Below are 19,519 nucleotides of genomic sequence, written 5' to 3'. Positions count from 1 at the left end.
TGTGTATAAAATACCAGAGAGATGTTGCAAGAAATGTTCTAATTTTTCTAATAATACTCATACAGCCATTTACTATTATCAAACACACATTAGGAAATACGGAAAACTTTGTAAATAAAGTTTTACATTAGTAATAGTTTATGAATAAAAATGAAAAATTAGCATTAAGTTTCAAAATATATACACACCAGATAATTAGCCAAATTGTATGAACAACTAATAGAGTAAATACTTTAATAAGCCAGGCATTAAGCTTATAATCATATAAGATATGATTTCTTTTTTCTACGAAATCACAAAATGAGTAAACAATATATAAAATGATATATAGCAGAAAACAACTTAGACTCCATCTAACAAGGACTATGAAAATAAAGATTTGGTATTTGAGAGGGCCTCATGGAGAAGACAATAAAAGAGGTATAGGATGAGGCGGTAGAAGTTTTCCTGTAAGGGAAAAAAAAATTAACAAAGGTACTACAAAGACTGGCCTAATTATGGAATTTTATAGCTAGAAAGGTACCTAGAGTTATCAGGATTAATCAAATGCCCTCTTTCAGGAATGAGCAAATTTACGCCTAGGCAGGTTTAATACAAAGTCAGAGAATGAACAAACAAATATTGACTTCCTGATTTATTTATGGATTACCTGTACAGTTGTTAGGTATGTATAGCACTATAGTGCTGAAAATCAGGCTGATTAAAAACTTGGTCCCTTCAGAAGGGAAAACTGAAGGGAGAGAAATCAGAGAGAGAGATGAACCATGAGAGACTATTATGGACTCCAGGAAACAAACTGAGGGTCTCAGAGAGGAGGGGGATGGGAGGGATGGGGTAACCAGGTGATGGGTATTGAGGAGGGCATATGCTGGGTACTGAGGTGGGCACATGTGATGAGCACTGGGTGTTATATGCAAGCAATGAATCATTGAACACTACGTCAAAAACTATCTAGTGACTACCTTAAGATACAAACAAAAACAAAAACTAAAACCTTAGTCCCTTCCCCTCTAAAAACTCTGAGAGGAAAGATTTAAAAATCTATTTATAGGGGTGCCTGGATGGCTCAGTGGGTTAAAGCCTCTGCCTTCAGCTCAGGTCATTATCTCAGGGTCCTGGGATCAAGTCCAGCATTGGGCTCTCTGCTGGGTGGGGAGCCTGCTTCCCCCGCTCTCTCTGCCTGCCTCTCTGCCTACTTGTGATCTGTCAAATAAATAAATAATATCTTTTAAAAAATCTATAAACAATGATAAAACAATATGAGATAAAACAACCGATACTTGTACCAATTTGCACAAAGTAGTATGGATTCATAGGAGAAACGGACATGAGGGCTTCACTGAAGAAATGGCATTAAAGCTGAGGACAGTGGCACTGAAATAGGGTTTTTGGCTGTAAAATATATGGAATGGTAAAAGACTTTGGTAACTTAAGTAAAGATATTAATAGAATGGCAGGATTAGAGTTTGGAAGAGATTAAAAGAGAACTAAAGTTAAAATGAACCATGAGTGCCAGAGTACAAAATACATTGAAAGCTAAAACATTTAGAGCTGATGCATGGGCAAATAAATTCACTGAGAGTATTTTCAAATATTTTATCTCACTTAATCTTTGCAATACTCTATAAAGAAAACATGTATTATTTCCATTACAGTGATTAGGGAATTCAAACTCAAAGAATATTATATATAATTGCCTGAGTCATAGGTTGGGAAGTAACAGAAACAGAACACAAAGCAGATCTTTTTCACTCAGAGTACAGTATGTTTTCCATTATCATAAACCTGCCTTTATTTCTATAATTTCCCTTAGTTTAGAATCCATTCCACTACAAATGTCTTCTTATTCTTTAAGGACTGGCTCAAATACCACCTTCTCTCTACTCCTACAGCACTTTCAGCTACTATTACAGAGCTTCCCACACTGTGTTGCTATTGTTTTCACATCTGTCTTAACTGCTAGACTAGTCTCTCAAGGTACAGAACTGTGCCTCATGTCCAACAGAATATGTGGAACACAGTTGTTTATAAATAACAGAATAAGAAAGCCAGAGGATTTTAAGTATGAAATGAAAACAGGTTTTTTGTTTTTTTTTTAAGTTCCTAATTCCTTTGAATTACGGATAACTCTAGATGGTAGATACTGAGTGAACTGAAAATAGGTATAGTTATAGGTTCTTAGTTTTAAGCTCTAGGACTTGAAATCTATGATATCCAAAATAGGACTTGACCTATGATATCCAAAATAAGAGAAATTTCCAGGATGAAGTAAAAAACGTCTAGCCAGGAGAAAAATGAAGCTAAGAAAATGAATTAGAACGCTACTGGAATAAATTTTACAAGATGATGAGTATCTAGACTAGAATAGCTACAGAATGAAGGGAAAAAAATTCTACATTCTGATGGAATAGAGTGCTACTTTAGTGACTAAATGCAAATTCCATGGTTAAGGTCCTTGAAAAGTCCTTGAAGGAAGGAAAGAAGGAGAGAAAGACAGAAAGAAGGAAAGAAAGGAAAAAAGAAAGAAAAGAAAAGTCCTAAAGTCGGTCTGAGATTAGAGATTAGAGGCCTTCTGGGGCACTAAAGCATAATATGGAATAAACACAGATAATGACTTGAGTGCTATTCAAAAATCCCTCCAGTGTCTGGGATTGGCTAAGTGTTTGACACTTTCAATGAAATGGAAAAATATTGTAGAATCCTTTATTATTTAATTAAGAGCATCTACAAGCTGTCTGTGAAAAATGATATGGTACTGGCTAAAACAGATTATCAGGACTAAAGTATCTATTTAGGCCTTGTTAAATCAAACTTAAGCAATTAGAGCTTAAGTATAACAACTGGCCTGTATAACATTTTATCATTTATAAAGTACTTCCATATGCATTATCAGATATTAAGCCTTATAATAAACCTGTATGATATTATTCTTATTTTAGATGTGCTTAATCTTGTTCAGAAAGGTTCACAGAGGGCTACTGTGTTAGACTGAAACTCAAATCTGTTTTCTAACATTGTAATCCCAAAAGCCTTTCCCTTACTGATTTTTTCAGTGGATAATCTCATTAGCTATAAATTTACCCAAACAACTGAAAGTTCATGAAAATTTCATCTTAGAATGAAGCAAAACTATTAGAGCTTTGATTAAACAAATATCAAAAACATGATAAGCTTTCAGATAATAAATACAGCATTGTTAAGCTGTAGGTATTTGCAACACAGAAACAGACTTCTCAATAGACAATCTGTATAAAATTTAGCCTTCTGAAAATAAAAGCAACATTAAAAGTCTGGCTATAATAAAATCTATTTTCAGGGATTTTTGTTCAAACTGAACATTAATCTTACCAAATTTAGACTTTGAGAATAACTAAATTACTTCTTACTCATACCACTGACTTTTAATTTTTTTAAGGAATTCTGTATTAGCTTAATTACAAATTACAATTTACAAATTATAAATTATAAATTATAATTAATTACAATTATTTACAATTACATTAATTATGTTTAGAGCTGGCAGAATAATTTTTGCCTTGCAAGTAGCTTTCCTTGCCAATAAGAAACACAAGATCATTTTCTGCCCAGAATTACATAAAGGGATGCTTAAGTGGAAGGAAAATGAAAGAAAACACATGAAAATGAAAAAGAACATATAAGTAATAATAAACACATAAATTCCACAAATCCCTCCTTTCTGCATTTTAACATCCCCAAATAACATTGCCATTCCTGGATTTCTCTAGCCTTGGCTGGGGTGGTGGGAGGGGGTGGGGGGTGGAGGTAATCGTATTTTCTACATTTAAAACAAGAATACATGATTTGAGGAATTTCCTAAGATGAACTCCATTACACTTGCCACACAAATTCCCTAAAGGAACATACCATTTGTCTTCCAGCTATAATTCTCACTATTACCTCTATTTACACCATCTCTATTACACTTCTGCTCTCTTAAAAATCCCATTTTGTGTTCAAAAGCTTGTGGCAATAGATCAATATTTTTTTGACATCACTCATTACGGCCATACATATAATGATCAAATATTTGGCACTGAATAAGAAAAGTGTTTATGAACTATTACTCAAGCCCTTCTTCAGTTGGGTTTTTCTTGATAATTCCAACCCGTAGTCATTTTTTCCCTCTCCACTCACCTGGCACTTAAATCATATACTGCTTGTGACTTAATACTGTTATATTGTATTCCAATTTCATTCTTGACCTTTCATTTACCTTTCAGGTATGCACACTTAGACTTACCAACTAGATATTTCAAACATATTTAAGGGACTAGACCTATATTTAACACTTCCTATGTATACACCTGATAGAGGCAAGCAGAATGCTGTTCATATATAATTTGGTGAATTAATATTTTACTTTGTTTCATTATTTCTTTTTTAAAAAGCTCACTTATGAGTTCATGTTTTCTATAATGAAATTAAAAAATGAAAGTCAAGCAATTTCCCTTCTCAGTGATCATATGATATTATACAGTGATCAGTGATAATATACAGCTATTTAAAACATTAACTTCCACGTACCAAACAGACAAGCTATGGATGGCATGACACCATTATACACTCCTATATAATACTCTTGTATTATATAATATACTGATAAAATACTCCTGTAGAATACTGTATACTATTATACTATTATACACTCCTTTACAATTTCTAAACCCATATAATAGCAGAAGCCACTTTTCACAATTAAGAGCCTTGATGTTATAGCACACTCTAGTGATCAACTATGAAACCACAAATCGTCAGTATTTTAAGATAGACTTATCCAAAGAAAATAAGAAAATTTCAATCTATAGTGTTAATATTTAAAATGTAAAAATATTAAAATGAACTTAATGCTCATAACTTACAATTTACACACCAAAGGCATACAGTATAACTTACTCATTAGAAACAAATGTTACCTGAAACAGCTACAATTTTACCTTAACTTATCATCTTGTTCTCACTGAACTCTATTACATGCTAGAAAATATTCTAAGCATTGGTAATTCAGTGAGGAGCACAGATCAGTCTCTCATTGAGATGACTCTCCTATGCTTTCATTGAACATATAGTTAGATATACAGACATTAAAATATTTACAGTTGAAAACATTAAACAAAGAATCACACTAATAACTGTGAAAAGTGTGATGAGTGAGAAGTGCTGTGGGAAAATATCAGAAAATACTGACCCAGTAAGGGAAGTCTGACTTCACCAAAGAATATAACTGAATAGAGACAAAGAATCAGAGTCATCTAGTTAAAGGGTAGTGGCAAGAAGTAAATGGTATTTGAGAAACTGAGAGAAGAACAAGATAGAGAAAATCCAGAGATGTTAAAAGAGAAAGATAAGAGGTTAGAAGAAAACAGACTATGAAGGCCTTAAAACCCAGATAAGAATTCTAGCTTTTACCCTAAGAGCAATAACATCTGCCATTTTGAAAAAGAATATAACTGCTTCAATATACTGGAGAGAGGAAGATAGGTTATGGCAAGACCAGTTAGGAGGCTACTCAGGGTGGCCCAGGTGAAAGATCACAGTAATCTGAATGAAGGTAAAAACAGTGGAGATACAATTTAATATATGATTTAAGGAATATTTAAGGATTAAAACTGGAGTGTCCTGATGATAGACTGAATATTAGTAAGGAAGGTGGAATAGTAAAGCCTTGCCATTTAACATGGAAGAAAATTCAGGAAGAATGGATTTTTTTTAAAGAGAACTTTTATCTTTATTTTAAACTAAGCATTATGATACACTTTTTTATTTCCACTTAACCATAAAATATTCCATTCCTCTCATGAAGAACTGGACTTCATATATGCATTTTTTTTAATTGAAGTAGAATTAACATATAATGTATTTGTTTTAGGTATACAAGAGTGATTAACAATTCTATATATTATGCCATGCTTAACCACAAATGTAGTCACCATCTATCACCATACAACATTATTACGTATCATTGACTATATTCCCTATTGTGTACTTTTCATCCCCATGACTTATTTATAACTGGAAGTTTGTATCTCTTAATCCCCTTCATCTATTTTGCCCATGCTCCCAACCCTCCCTTCTGGCACCAACATACCCATTTATAGACATGAATGTTTTGCTTATTTCTTTTGTTTTGTTAGACTCCACTTAGAAGTGAAATTATATTGTCTGACTTATTTCACTTAGCATAGTACCCTCTAGGTCCATCCACGCTCTCACAAATGACAAGATCTAATTCTTCTTTATGACTAAGTAATATTCCATCACACACACACACACACACACACACACAATCTTCTCTATCCATTTATCAATTGATGGACACTTAGGTTGCTTCCATATCTTGACTATTGTAAAAAAAATGCAATAAATACAGGGGAGCCATGTAATTTTTGAATTCATGTTTTTGTTTTCTTTGGGTAAATCAGGAAGGATTTTGGAAGAAAAATCAGGAAGAATGAGCTGCTTTGTAATTTTGTTTGATTTTATGAAAGGAGTTTGAGGAAAACATTGTTTGGTTTTAGACAAAGTTAAAATATTTCTGAACATCCAAGTAGGATGGAGTTATGAAGAAGAAAGCTGAGTAAGTCTGAAGCTCAGATGACAGTTGTGAGCAGGCAATATGATTTTTGAGTCTTTAGTGTATAGCTGATAACTGAAAATAGAAGCTCATGAAATGGTGGAGAAAGAATAAGAATGAAATGAGAATATGACCTGTAATTGAACTTTAAATAGAATGAGTCATATAAAAAGTTTTTGGCAATATGGAGGTCACTGCTGAACTTACTCTGAACTGTTTCAGTTTAGTAATGGGACTGGAAGCCAGACTGGATTAAGAAGTGATTGGGAGTTGACAACTCTTTTGAGAAATCTGGCTGTGAAGGGATTAGGGGATTGGTAATGATAGGAAAACTGTTAGAAAAAAGTGTGGGGGATGACTGAGGGATTCATTACCTCATCCAGCCCACATGAGAGAGATCTAATAAGCATGTATACAACCAGATAGGAGGTATCTACCTACAAGTACAAAGCTGTATATCCACAAGAAAAGAGAGGGATAATTCACAGCTTAAGGCTTTTAAAGTAGAAAGGAGTTAAGATACCAGCACAGGTATAAATATTAACCATAGATAGGAAAAATAACTCTTTGAGTGCAAAATAAAAAAGGAAAAAAAATGAATAAAAATAGAGACAGACTTAATGTGTTTCACAGTAAGAAAACAGGGAAGTTACATGTCTTCTATTTAAATGCCTGGTCTACACCACTCACCACACAACTTACAAAAACCAGTAGTAATCTTATGTTTCTCTTATATCAATAAAAAGACTATACTGTATTCAATTTTTAAAAATATTGTGATAGATGCAGGATCATAACAGAGTATGACAACCAATTTTTTAAAACAATTTCTAAGAAATTTTGGAATCAAAATATGTAATGAGATATACAAATAATGACTTTTTAAAACATTTGTTTAGAATTATATACCTAATAGACACATTTATGAAATAAATATATAAACATAAATCCAAGTATATGGGTACAGTGGCACTCAAATGTAGTTGAAAATAAACATTTTTACTCTGAGAATTTAATAACATTTAAAAGCCTACCTGTCATTTAGGAATGGAATAAAATGCCCCTCACTCAACATCTTTTAAGAATACAACTTACAAAATACTGAATAGCTCTACATTATTTAGTTCAGTCATTTTCAGTGTATCATAAAATGTTCACCAAACTTTGTTAGTACTTTTCTGAAATACATTTTGAGACTAATAAAAAAATATGCACTCAAATACTTTTTTTTCCAAATACTTTTAATACATTAAAGATCACTGACATGTTAACTTCTGTTGCCAGGTTAATTCATTTCTATACCAATTCAAGAAGAAAATTTCTTCCACCATCTCTGTTTAAATGAAGTATGCTCTTAGAGAATCTTAAACCATTTATAAATTTCAGTCAGAATTTTCTTAATATTAGACAATTAAATGCTGAAATAAAAGTTGAGGTTGATACAATTTTTCATTATATTTTATACACTTAATTACAAATGTAAGGTTTCTCTTTTGGACTGTGTGCTCTCTACAGGCAGGGGCTAAATTCATTTTATCACTGTAACTCTAAATACTTGTCAATTTTAAAACTACCAATGTCTTAAATCATAACCAATTCTGTATTTATGACCCTAACAAACCAGCCTTAATATTCTCACTTTTTCATAAGTAAACATATAAAAAGCTGATCTATTTTATATGTTAGAATTACATTTAAGATTTTTGTAGTGTTCCACTAATAAAAGTTTTCATAAACACAGGGAGATAGACAAAATGATTTCTTCAGATTCTTTCTGATCTGATTTTCTGTATCATTTAAGTAAATGGCTCAAGATCTTTGGTCCCAAATGTACATTATAATAAGGCAGGAGGTCACAATATCAACAACGAAAATGTTTAAAGAGTTCATCTAAACCAGTAATTTCCAATTTTAGAAGACTTTGATAGTTCCTCGGAGTTGCTTAAAAGGCAGATATGATAAGGTTGAACTATAGTATTGTTCCCAGACCCCTCCTCTTAATTCAATCAGAGAAATTTAGATTAGATTAGAAAATTAGATTAGATTAGAGAAATTTATATTAACTTATTAACTTATTACTGGAATTAGACATAAGATTTCACATTAAAAATGGCTTAGAGGAAAAAGGCCTAACAAATAGTGTTTAAAAAGCTTTATCATTATGTAAAATATTAATCTGGTCACAGTACAACATTCTTAATTACATTTTTGTTTTGTCTAAAATACTTTAAGGATTAATATCTTTGGAAGACGTCATATTAGCAGAAAGAAGAAAAAAAAGATCCCATTTAGTCAACCAACTTGAAACACGGTTCTTTCTTCCAACACTGGATTATCTAATGCTCCAAAAATGTTCTTTTTTGAACAATGATTAAGAGAATTTATATACTATGGCAGAAAAACTATTTTTATTAGAAAATTGCTTTTTAAATTATGATTAGATTTTCATGTTCCATGTAGTTATTTAAAATATGAAACATCTTTTAGAGGTGCCTGGGTGGCTCAGTGGGTTAAGCCTCTGCCTTCAGCTCAGGTCATGATCTCAGGATAATGGGATCGAGCCCCACACTGGACTCTCTGCTCAGCAGGGAACCTGCTTCCCCTTATCTCTCTGCATGCCTCTCTGCCTACTTATAATCTCTCTCTGTCAAGTAAATAAATAAAATCTTTTTTAAAAGAATAAATAAATATGAAACATCTTTTAAGATATACTGAACTGGGTTGTCTGGGTGGCTCAGTTGTTAAGCGTCTGCCTTCAGCTCCGGTCATGGTCCCAGGGTTCTGGGATCGAGCCTCACATTGGGCTCTCTGCTTGGCGGGAAGCCTGCTTCTCCCTCCTTCTCCCCCTGCTTGTGTTCCCTCTCTCATTGTGTCTCTGTCTGTCAAATAAATAATTAAAAACAAAACAAAACAAAACAAAAAAACACTGAACTTTAAAAACTAGTATCAAAAATAACTAGAGAAAGAACTGGAAACACCCGAACATCCATCAACAGATGCAGATATATAGGTTGCTTTATGACAATGAAATACTACCCAGTAGTAAAATGGAATGAACTAATGATACACATAGCAAAAATAAAAAAACTATATACTGAGTAAAAGAGAATTTTTAAAAGTACAGATTACATTATCCTACAGGTATAAAACTAGAATATACAACATAGTCTCTATTGACACAAGAGGATTAGCAGCTGCATAGAGAGCAAAATGAGGAAGAGAGAAAGAGATCACCAAGGGGCATGAGGAAAGTTCTGAGAATGACGGTTATATCGTCATTGTCTTGAATATAGGTGGTAATGGTTTCACAAATGCATACATATGCCAGAACATCAAACTGTACACTTAAGGTATATACAGTTTACTGTAAGAAAATTATACCAAAATAAAGTCACAAAAAAGCAGACATGTTAATTTTGAATGTACAAAAGAATGTGTAAAACTCTGCCTGATAAATTTTTAAAGATTATTTCAGAATGTAAAACCACCACAGAATTTTTTAAGGTAAAAAATTTTTAACTTATTACCTTTCAACTTTTGGAGCCTGGGAATTTTCTATTCCTTTAAAACAAACTTTTCTGACATGATTTCCTGAACTATGGCCAATAACAGATTTTTTTTCTTCTAAGAAATCCCGGAATGACTTGGATGAAACTGAATGCAGAGAAGATGCCCTACAAAAAAGAACAAAAATCAGTTACAACATCCATTTTTTTAAAAGGTCATTGTTAGAAATTACCAGGGGGAAAGGAAGAGAATGTATATAAAAATTTTACAGTGATGATCTATAAATTGGTTTTTAATGTGATGTTAGATTCTTGCTGTCAGTTGTGAACTAATCAAAATGATGTGATAAAAAACAATGGAGACCAACACTGACGATAACCCAGATGTTCAAATTAGCAATGATATTAAAAACAAGTGTTATAACTAAGCCTCAGGCAGCAATAAAAAATGCTCAGAATAAATTGAAGAATAAGCTCAGGGAAAAGAAACTATGAAAAAGAACAAAATAGAAATTCAATAACTTTTAATACAGTATTTAAAAAACAAAGTTTACTGGATGGATGGAATAGCCAATTTGAAAAGAATCAGTAAAACTGAAGATAAATCAACAGAAATTTTTAAAACTAAACAAAGGGAAGAAAAGACTGAAGAAAAATTATGCCATGGGGACTTATCAGATAATATCAATAGGTCTACCATAAGCGTAACTGGGAGCACCAGAAGAAGAGGTTAGAAATACGGCAGACAAAAATATTTAATGAAACAATAGCCAAGGATTTCCCAAATTTGGTGGAAGATAAAAAGATTCAAGAATTTTAGCAAACTCCAGAGAAAATCAATCTAAAGAAAACCATACTTAGACATGTAATAAACAAGCTGCTAAATACCAAAGATCAAAAGAAAATTTTGAAAGAAATATAACACAATATGATACTCTTATTAGAAACAAGGAAAGCCAAAAGACAATGGAACAACATATTTAATTTTATGAAAGCTAGGAAAAAATGCTATCAATCCAGTATTCTATATCCATCTGAGTGAACCTGGACAAGGATCCTCTCCAAGTCAGGATCAGAAATGACGATAGTCCTGGCTAAACCTTGATTACAACAGTGTGGGATACTTGAGCCAGGGACACCCATAAGCAATTACTCAGTGAAGCTGACCTAAAGGAACTATGAGACAATAAACTGATTGTTTTAAGCCATTGTTTAGGGATAATCTAAGGATTATCTAAATCCTTAGTTGGGGCTATCTAACGAATATAAGATACCACTGGAATTAAAAAAATAAAGATTATAAGTATTTATATTTACTTCATGTAAATACATTTGATAAAAATCAATTTAATAGGGTGCCTGGGTGGCTCAGTTGGTTAAGCATCCGATTTCAGCTCAGGGCATGATCTCTGCAGTAATGGGGTCAAGCCCTGTGCTTAGTATAGTCTGCTTCCCCTCTCTCTCTGTCCCTCCCACTCAGGCACTTTCTCTCTGAAATAAATAAATCTTTTAAAAAAATATTTATCAAAGGTAACAAAAATATGAAATAAAAATATATATAGACCTATCTCTATTTTAAAAACTGAATTAATCCACTAGCTTTTTTAACTGTAGAAACTAACAAGTTAATTCTATTTTTTATATGGGAATATAAAAAACCTAAATTAGCCAAAGTATTCTTAAAGAAATACAAAGTTGGAAGAAGACAGAACAAGTCAGAGTAATCAAGACAGAGGGGTACAGACATATGGATTAACAAACAGATCAGTGGAAAAGAATAGTGAGCTCAAATACAGATCCTCATATACACAGCCATTTCAATTTCTTAATTCCCAAAACAATTCAGTGGTAAAAGTACTTTATCTATAATAAATGGTTGATAGAAGAAAAAACCTTTACCTTTATCTCATACCATATCCCAAAATTAATTCAAGGTGGATCACAGACCTAATGTAAAAGCTAAATATCCTAGAAGAAAACAAAACACTATCTTCATAACTTGGTGGTAGGCAAAGGTTTCTAGGATCTATAGAGGAATAAACACCAAATAAAGAAATGGTGAATCAGACTTAACTAAAATTAAAATTTCTGATCACAAGACATTAAGAAAATAGAATATAAAATAATTTTTTTTTAAAAAAAGGGAAAGAAAAAAAAAATCTGCAAAACACATAGTTGACAAATGGCTTGTATCCATACTGTAAAAAGAAAGAACTCCTAGAGAGGTGCCTGGGTGGCTCAGTCAGTTAAGCATCTGCCTTTGGGTCAGGTCATGGTCCCAGGAACCTGGGATTGAGCCCTGCATGGGACTCCCAGATCAGTGGAGAGCCTGCTTATCCCTCTCCCCACTGCTTATTCTCTCTCTCTCAAATAAATAAATAAAATCTTTTTTTTTTTTTTAAGTACTCCTAGAACTCAAAACTAAAAAACAAGTAGTGGGGCGCCTGGGTGGCTCAGTGGGTTAAGCCGCTGCCTTCGGCTCAGGTCATGATCTCAGGGTCCTGGGATCGAGTCCCGCATCGGGCTCTCTGCTCAGCAGGGAGCCTGCTTCCCTCTCTCTCTCTCTCTGCCTGCCTCTATGCCTACTTGTGATCTCTCTCTGTCAAATAAATAAATAAAATCTTAAAAAATAATAATAATAAAAATAAAAATAAAAAACAAGTAGTAAAAGACAAGGCAATTTCAAAAAGCAAGCAAAAACAATTTGACTAGGCACTTCACAAATAAGGAAATGCTAATGACCAATAAGCACATCAAACAGTCCTCATTATTCATCAGGGAAACACAAAACCACAATGAGAGGCTGCTGCACACCCACCAGTATGGGTAAAATTAACTGACAATACCACATGTTGGTAAGAATATAAAATAACCAATGCTCTTGCTGGTGGGAAGATAAAATGGTACTAATCCTATGGGAAAAGGTCTGGCAATTTCTTAATAAGTAAACATACATCTTCTGTATAATTCAACAATTATCTCTAGGATTCATCCAAGAGAAATTAAAATATATGCCCGTAAAAAAGGCCCAAACGAGAATGTTAACAGCAGCTTTATTCATAATTACCAAAAACTATCAACAGGAATAAACACAAATTGTATACTCATACCTTGGAAGACTACTGAATAATAAAAAGGAATAAATCATTGGTATACACAAGCTAGATGAAACTGAAAAACATGCTGAATGAAAGAAGCCAGACAGAAAAAAGTACAATGTTTGACTCTCATTATATAAAGTTCTAAAAGATTTGAAACTAATCTGTGGTCAAAGAACAAAAATCATGAGAGTGTTTGACACTGGTATGGAGGGGGCGGCCAGGATAAAAGAGAACTTTCTGAAGAAAACTTATTCTGGGATAAGGGTAATGCTCAGCAATTTATTAAAAAGATAATAAACAATGACTAAATGAGGTTTTTTCCAAGGAATGCAAGGTAGGTGTAACAGTTAAAAAAAATCAATATAAAACATACATTAACAGGATAAAGTAGAAAAATCTTATAGAAAAGACCTATGATCCAAAATATGACCAACAAAAGGCAAAGATCTGAATATGTATCCCAAAGATATGAAAATGGCCAATAAGCCCTCAAGAAATGTGAAATAACCCACACGCATTAGTAGCTAAAATGAAAAAGATTAAAGGTACCAAATATTGGAAAGGATATGTAACAAGAAGAATTCTCACTCACTGCTGGCAGAATATAAAACATAACCGTTTTGGAACACTGTTTAGTGCTTTTCTTATAAAGTCTAACATTCACTTAAACATACGATCCAACAATTCCACTCCTAAGTATTTACCCAAGAGAAATAAAAACATGTCTATTATGAGTTACACATAAATAATAATTTTTCATAAAAATATACTGGAAACCTAGTATTTCTCAACAAAAGAGGAAGAAATTACAGATAAATGCAACAACATGGATGAAGCTCCAAAACTTTAAATTGAATGACAGAAAGCCAGACATAATACAGAACACAACTGTACTTATATGCCATTTATATAAAGTTTGAGAGCAGGCAAAAACTAAGTTATAGTGACAAATTTCATCAATGATGGCATAGGTGGAGACTGAAAAAGGTACTAGAATGATGGAAATATTTCTTTTTATTTTCACTGGAGTGGTAAATACACAGATCATACATCTGTCAAAACTCCTATACACAAAATTAGTGCATTTAACACATGTAAATTATTCCTTGATAAAGTTAGTTTAAAAAAATATAATAGAAAAAGAATTCGGAACTCCTTCCCAAATGACTAAAATAAAGCTAAAAAATGCCAACTTTTGGTAAAGAGGTGGAGAAAGGACAACTCATATACCATTGATGAGACTGTTCTGTGACAGCCACTAAAAATGAATATATGCATATCTTATGATCCAGTTATTCCTAGTTATATACCCAACAGAAATACAAAAGTACTTCAACAAAGACATGAACTAGAACATCTATAGCAACACTAATCCTAATAGTAAAATAACAAAGATATTCAAATGCAAACAAAAGCTGAATGACTAGGTTGCGGTATATTACACTGTACAAATTAGTACTCATCAAAATATGAATGAGTTTCATAAATATGCTGAACAAAAGGAAGCCAGACCTAATTCTATTGGTATACATTAAAAGAAAAATCTATGGAAAGAGAAGTCAGGATAGTGGATGATAAAAAAGATAGTGGGTTTGTGCAGGGGGAGGAGACGTAGAAAGGTGGCAGGAGGGGACTCAGAAGATGCTGGTAATGTTACTTCTTGGTCTGAGTGCTGGTTGCATAGGATGTGTTCAGTTTGTGAAAATTCAACCTATAAACTTATTATAACTGTACTTCTAAGGATATATTGTTACTTAAAATGCAAACCTAATTTTACATTGAAAAAATAGAGGAAATAAAAATTAGGTTGATCTAAATACACAAAATGAATCACACCCACACAGATGTAATACTTTGATAATTAGTTGAAAGTGAAATGTATTTTAGAATAATACCAAAAAACAGGCAAAAAATTAAAAAATCTATACAGACTAATTTAGCTTTCAAAGAGTTGCTACTCAGATTTTTATAATATCAATCTCTTAATTCAACAATCAGTGTTGTATTTTACAATCAATGCAAAAACAATTTGCAGGATAATAGAGTTAGGTTTATCAGCTCTGTTGCTAGGCTGACTGGGTTCAAATTTTAGCTCTGACCTTGAGAAGTTAACTTTTGTGTTTCCTCATCAATAACATGAGGTTACTAATACCATCTCCATCATCATAATCGCTGTTATGAGGATCAAATTGTTAATTTATTAAAAAAATACTTAAACCAGTAGCTGATACAGAGAAATGCAATGTTAAGTCTTACTATCCATGATTTTCAGAGCATTTAACAAAACTGTGATCTAAAAGAAAAAGGAGACAATGAGAACAAAGAAGTTCTGACATGAAGACATATAATCAGTTATGACAGGCTTAGTATCTCTTTCCTTCTAAAGTCTCAGAAAAATAACTTTTAAAAGATAACCTTTAGCTACTAGTTATTTAATACACTAGAACTACATCATATCCTTAGCATCATTTTCAGAATCCTTAACATTAGAGTCAAAATTATAAGCAATAATAATGTAAATAATTTCCATGCCTAACTTTAAATTTTTTTTCTACTTTCTTTACTCAGAGAACAAAGTGGTCATGTTACTAAGTGGACACAAATGATCACTGGATTAAGTCCCAAAAAAGTTAAATTCATACTGACAAGAAACCATAAAGTCCCATACCTAGATTAAGTTCATAAACTATTTGAGATAGCCCATAAAAGACCAATTCCTTCTAAAATCCTGTATTTTGTCTGAATAGCTCATTTGTACCTAACTCTGATCTAATTACCAAACCATATTTGCAAAACACTTTAACATGCATCATGTAATTTAATTCTTCCAGTAACAATCCTAAAAGACTAGTATTTTTATCATATCCTATTTTTCAAAGAGGAGTGAAACTAAAGTTCAGGGATCACCAGAGAGAAGGCAGAATTGGGATCCAAATCCACTTCTTAATGATCAGAGAACTCCTCCTTTATCTAGTCTACCACTGCCTTCAGTAAGAAATCAAGGCAACACTTCTTATGAAGTGCCAAAGATAACACAAATAGTAAGAAGATACTGATGATTCACACTTTGTTTTGTTATCGTATGAGCTAAGCATCCTGTGCAACAAAACAGTAACTTTTTACCAAACTTCTCAGTAAACTTTTACCAAATTGCTCAGTAATAATTAGATCAATACAAAACATCTCAGGTAAGATTTTTCTAAGAAAAATAAGTTCGCCAAAAACAATACATGTTAAGGAAGTCAATTAATTGTGTGGCCACATGACAAATCAAGTTATAATTTATTGAAGTAGAAATGGCTAACATTTATATATTTGATTAGACAATGTTGAAGGTGCTATGCTTAATGTTTCCTGCTTTAACTCAGTTTCAGCTTTTTTTTTTTTTTAAGATTTTATTTATTTGACACAGAGAGAGAGAGAGAGAGATCACAAGTAGGCAGAGAGGCAGGCAGAGAGAGAGGGGGAAGCAGGCTCCCTGCTGAGTAGAGAGCCGGATGTGGGACTCGATCCCAGAACCCTGAGATCATGACCTGAGCTGAAAGCAGAGGCTTAACCCACTGAGCCACCCAGGTGCTCCTCAGTTTCAGCTTCTTAATACGCCTGTGAAATCGGTACTATTTTTAGCTCTATTTATGTACAAGGTAAGTAAGATAAAGAAAGATTAAATAACTGATCTAAGTTTATTTTGCTACCAAATAACAGATCCATATTTAAACTCAAACAAGGCTCACTCCAGAACCCTAGGTTAATCACAGTATATACTGTGTCCACATATAAGTCATTTGCTCTAAGTAAAACCTTAAATCACATCAGAGAAACACGACCTAACTAGGTATTCATGCTAAAAATACTTCTTCAAAAGGAACTTACCTGACTTGACCATGAAATTTTTCCCTAAACACATACATACATAAAACATAAAAAGTTGAACACATATACAAAAGAATCATTCCCTATTTCCTTAACAACTCCTCCTTCCTCCCAAAGCACACATACCTAAAGGTTTCTATTAGCAAACAAGGTAACTATGGTGTACAGTATAACATTAGCAATTTGGGAACACTGCTGGCCAATGTTCTTGACTAAGAATCCATTCAATGTCTCTAAGTATTCATGTTTCTAAATACAGAAATTTCACAATGATCTATAAAACAGAAGTTGTCAGATTCATCCTAGGGGTAATTTAGGGACTCCTATATGTGGTAAATGATACATACTTTTTAAAAAAACTTTCAAAACTTTTTTTAAAAAGCTACTGGTAGTATCTCCTTAGGAATACATGTAAGTAACAGTCCTTATAAAATACCTTAAACTCAAATGTTCATTAATCATGCAGTCGTTATCTATAGAAAAACTTAACAGATTTCTATAAATGAGTTCTACTATTCTTTCTACTGATCATGCCATAATTTGAAATAGTATCTGATTTCCCATGATTTTGCTTTCTTAACTCAGGCTCTGGCTATTTTCCACCTTAGCAACCACAGTAGCTTTATGAAGAAGCATTTGTAGACATTTGTAACCACATAAAAAATTGAGACTTTATTTCTCAGCTAAAGCAGCCCTGAAATTTTAGCTTTAATAAATAAAATTTTTAGCTCTAAAAGTTAAATAATTGAATTAGTTTATAATTTATAGGTTACCTCTACATGGAATTTGGAAGAATTTATATTCATACATCAAGCCAGGCCACAAAGATTATGCATTCGTTCACTCAGGATAATTGGTAAGAAATGTATTATTTCTCTAAGCAAAAGAGGTGATAAAGAAAAGTGGCCAACTCTCAGATATACACTTGGTGTTTTCACATTAGATTTAAGTTCAGCTGATCAGAACTTCATTCTAATGCAAGAACCAGTTATCTTTAATACATATTACCACACCTAACTGTAGACAGCAGGAGTACAACTATATATTATGAGACATAGAAACTAGGTGAGTGAAAATCCCTCCCACAATCAGAAGCAGATTTACAGGACTAATTTGTGATTTGCTAATGAACTGTAACTTAACCTTAATATTAAGATAAATACAGCATAAAAACATGTTCAACAAAAATAAAATTGTCTTAGAGGATTCTTCAGGAGGATGAAAATGCACCTTTGAGAAATATCTTTAAAAACTTATATCACTGCAGTATTGAATATACTCTATATATACACCATTTGAAAATCACATTAAAATGCTAATTTTAATTTTATAATTTATTCACAGTATAGTAAAGTTTAAATTCTACCAACTTTCTTTAGACTAACATTTACATGGGATATTTCCAGGAAAGCAATCCTATTCTATTTTGTAATTTCTTCAAGCATATATTACATGTATTTATGCCCTATGTGTAAAAAGTATTCAAGAATCAAATGATTTTTTCCATTCAGACTAAATATGGATATAAATTCATGGATTCTAAACATCAACAATTTTATTAAACATTTTTAAAATTGCCAAAAAATACCTTGATTTGTGCCATTAACTTATAAAATGTCCATAACCAAAATATATAATATATATATATATAAAATATCCTTATTTTATATATATACAATTATTTTTTTAAAAGTTTTATTTATTTGAGATGGAACATGAGAGACAGAGAGCACAAGCTGGGGGAGCAGCAGTCAGAGGAAGAAGCAGGCTCTCCACTGAGCAGGGAGCCCAACACAGGGCTCAGATCTCAAGACTCCAAGATCATGACCTGGGCAGACACTCAACTGACTCAGCCACCCAGACACCCCTATATAATTATTTTTATGTACATACTTATGTACATATAACTTACACACATATATTTTATCAAGTAACCTCAGCCTATTGTTTAATGAGTACAAATCAAAGAAGTATATATATTCAGAAGAATTTAGCAGAAATGAACTTTAAAAGATACTTCAGATACCAAAAATAGTCTTAAGAAGTCATAAGGACATAAGTGATTAATTTTATATAAACTCAACTTGATAATTCAGAATAAAATTATAATTAAATTTATTTGGTATCCTAAGATACATAAAACTGCTATTGATTGGTTTATATTTTTTTAATTTTATTAAAGTATAGCTGACATATATTTATTAGTTTCAGGTAGTCAACACAGTGTTTCACATTTATACACATTGTGATCACCCACCATAAATCCACCACCACCAAAGTAGTTACACATTATTAACTATATTTCCTATGCTACATATTGTATCTACGTGTCTTACTTATTTTATGACCAGAAGTGTGTTATTTTGACTGTTTAATCCTCTTTCCCTTCTCCCAGCTGGTAACCACCAGATTGTTCTTTGTATGAATGAGTCTGTTTCTGTTTTGTT

General features: G+C 32.4%; 1 protein-coding gene across 2 annotated transcripts in view; it reads right to left on the bottom strand.

Annotated features, from left to right (window-relative positions):
• IBTK (inhibitor of Bruton tyrosine kinase) overlaps positions 1–19,519 on the bottom strand; it is a 96,134-nt gene that overhangs the window by 3,210 nt on the left and 73,405 nt on the right. For both annotated transcript variants that reach the window (XM_004773623.3, XM_004773624.3), the window contains exon 26: positions 10,120–10,266. In XM_004773623.3, the coding sequence (XP_004773680.1) occupies positions 10,120–10,266 (147 nt within the window). The remainder of the gene's footprint in view (positions 1–10,119; positions 10,267–19,519) is intronic.

This window comes from Mustela putorius, unplaced genomic scaffold, assembly GCF_011764305.1.
Source record: "Mustela putorius furo isolate JIRA1106 unplaced genomic scaffold, ASM1176430v1.1 tig00000166_pilon_pilon_pilon, whole genome shotgun sequence".
NCBI lineage: Eukaryota > Metazoa > Chordata > Mammalia > Carnivora > Mustelidae > Mustela > Mustela putorius.
Note: the sequence above shows the minus strand (reverse complement) of the source record. Positions and strands in the feature narration are given on the sequence as shown.